Genomic DNA, 879 nt, shown 5'->3' with positions numbered 1-879 from the left:
GAGTGATTGCATGTGTGGGGGATGGGGGTGGGGGAGGGTTATCCAATTTACTTTTACCTGCTACGTTATGTTCTACAAAGGATTGTGCTGTGTAAAGTAACGCAGTTGATACTAATTTCTCTGACTTTATCTCATTCTCAGATGTGCAATCCTTGCATCTTCAAACCGGACTACATCGGTTTCCAGGAGACCTTTTCCGACGACGCGTTTCACATACTCCAAGCTGTCGGACTGGATCATGTGGCCCCCAAAATCAACCAAAGCGTGTACCAGGAACACGAAATACGCTCCCTCACAGAATACGCTTACAGCATACCCGACTACTGGTTTGACAGACAGACAAACATTTGTCAAAACAAGTCCACCGAAATGGCCATGAATTTGTGGCGCGTGTTTCAATTCAACGGCCATATCCGATCAGATCTTCCGTTCCCGAGGGACTTGGAAGAATATACACCCGCTTCCGTCACAAAAATGATTCTAGATGTCATCCAGAAGTTTCCGATAAGTAAAAAAGAAGCGAAGGAGCAGAAGTTGAAGTATATGACGACAGCTTACAAAGAGGTCCCCGCCGACGTCATAGAGGGGGTGCAGAAAAAGTATAAATATGATTTTCTCATGTTTGGATATGACGCAAATGTCGATGCTTTGAAGTAACATTAATGAACAACTCATTCACGGCAACAGGAACCATAGAGTGCGGCAGTCAGTGCCAGGTCGCCACAATAGACCAGAGGAATCAGCAGCAGCAGCGACTGAAATTGTCTTCTTTTTTTTCAGGGAACGTGACATGGAGATATCTAAATTGCTTACTTGTATTTTGCATTCTACTTATTTTGGTATCAATATGTTCTCTGTTTAATGTTTTCTATACCATGC

General features: G+C 43.6%; 1 protein-coding gene across 1 annotated transcript in view; it reads left to right on the top strand.

Annotated features, from left to right (window-relative positions):
* The window catches only part of LOC101859041 (carbohydrate sulfotransferase 14), an 8,099-nt gene extending 7,442 nt beyond the window's left edge, over nucleotides 1-657 (top strand). The window contains exon 5 of the mRNA XM_005107853.1: nucleotides 142-657. Coding sequence (XP_005107910.1) covers nucleotides 142-657 — 516 coding nt within the window. The remainder of the gene's footprint in view (nucleotides 1-141) is intronic.
* Nucleotides 658-879: the final 222 nt, after the last annotated feature.

This window comes from Aplysia californica, unplaced genomic scaffold (genome assembly GCF_000002075.1).
Source record: "Aplysia californica isolate F4 #8 unplaced genomic scaffold, AplCal3.0 scaffold00637, whole genome shotgun sequence".
NCBI classification, from domain to species: Eukaryota; Metazoa; Mollusca; class Gastropoda; order Aplysiida; family Aplysiidae; genus Aplysia; species Aplysia californica.
The sequence above is the reverse complement of the archived record's forward strand: the minus strand, read 5'-3'. Positions and strand labels throughout refer to the sequence as shown.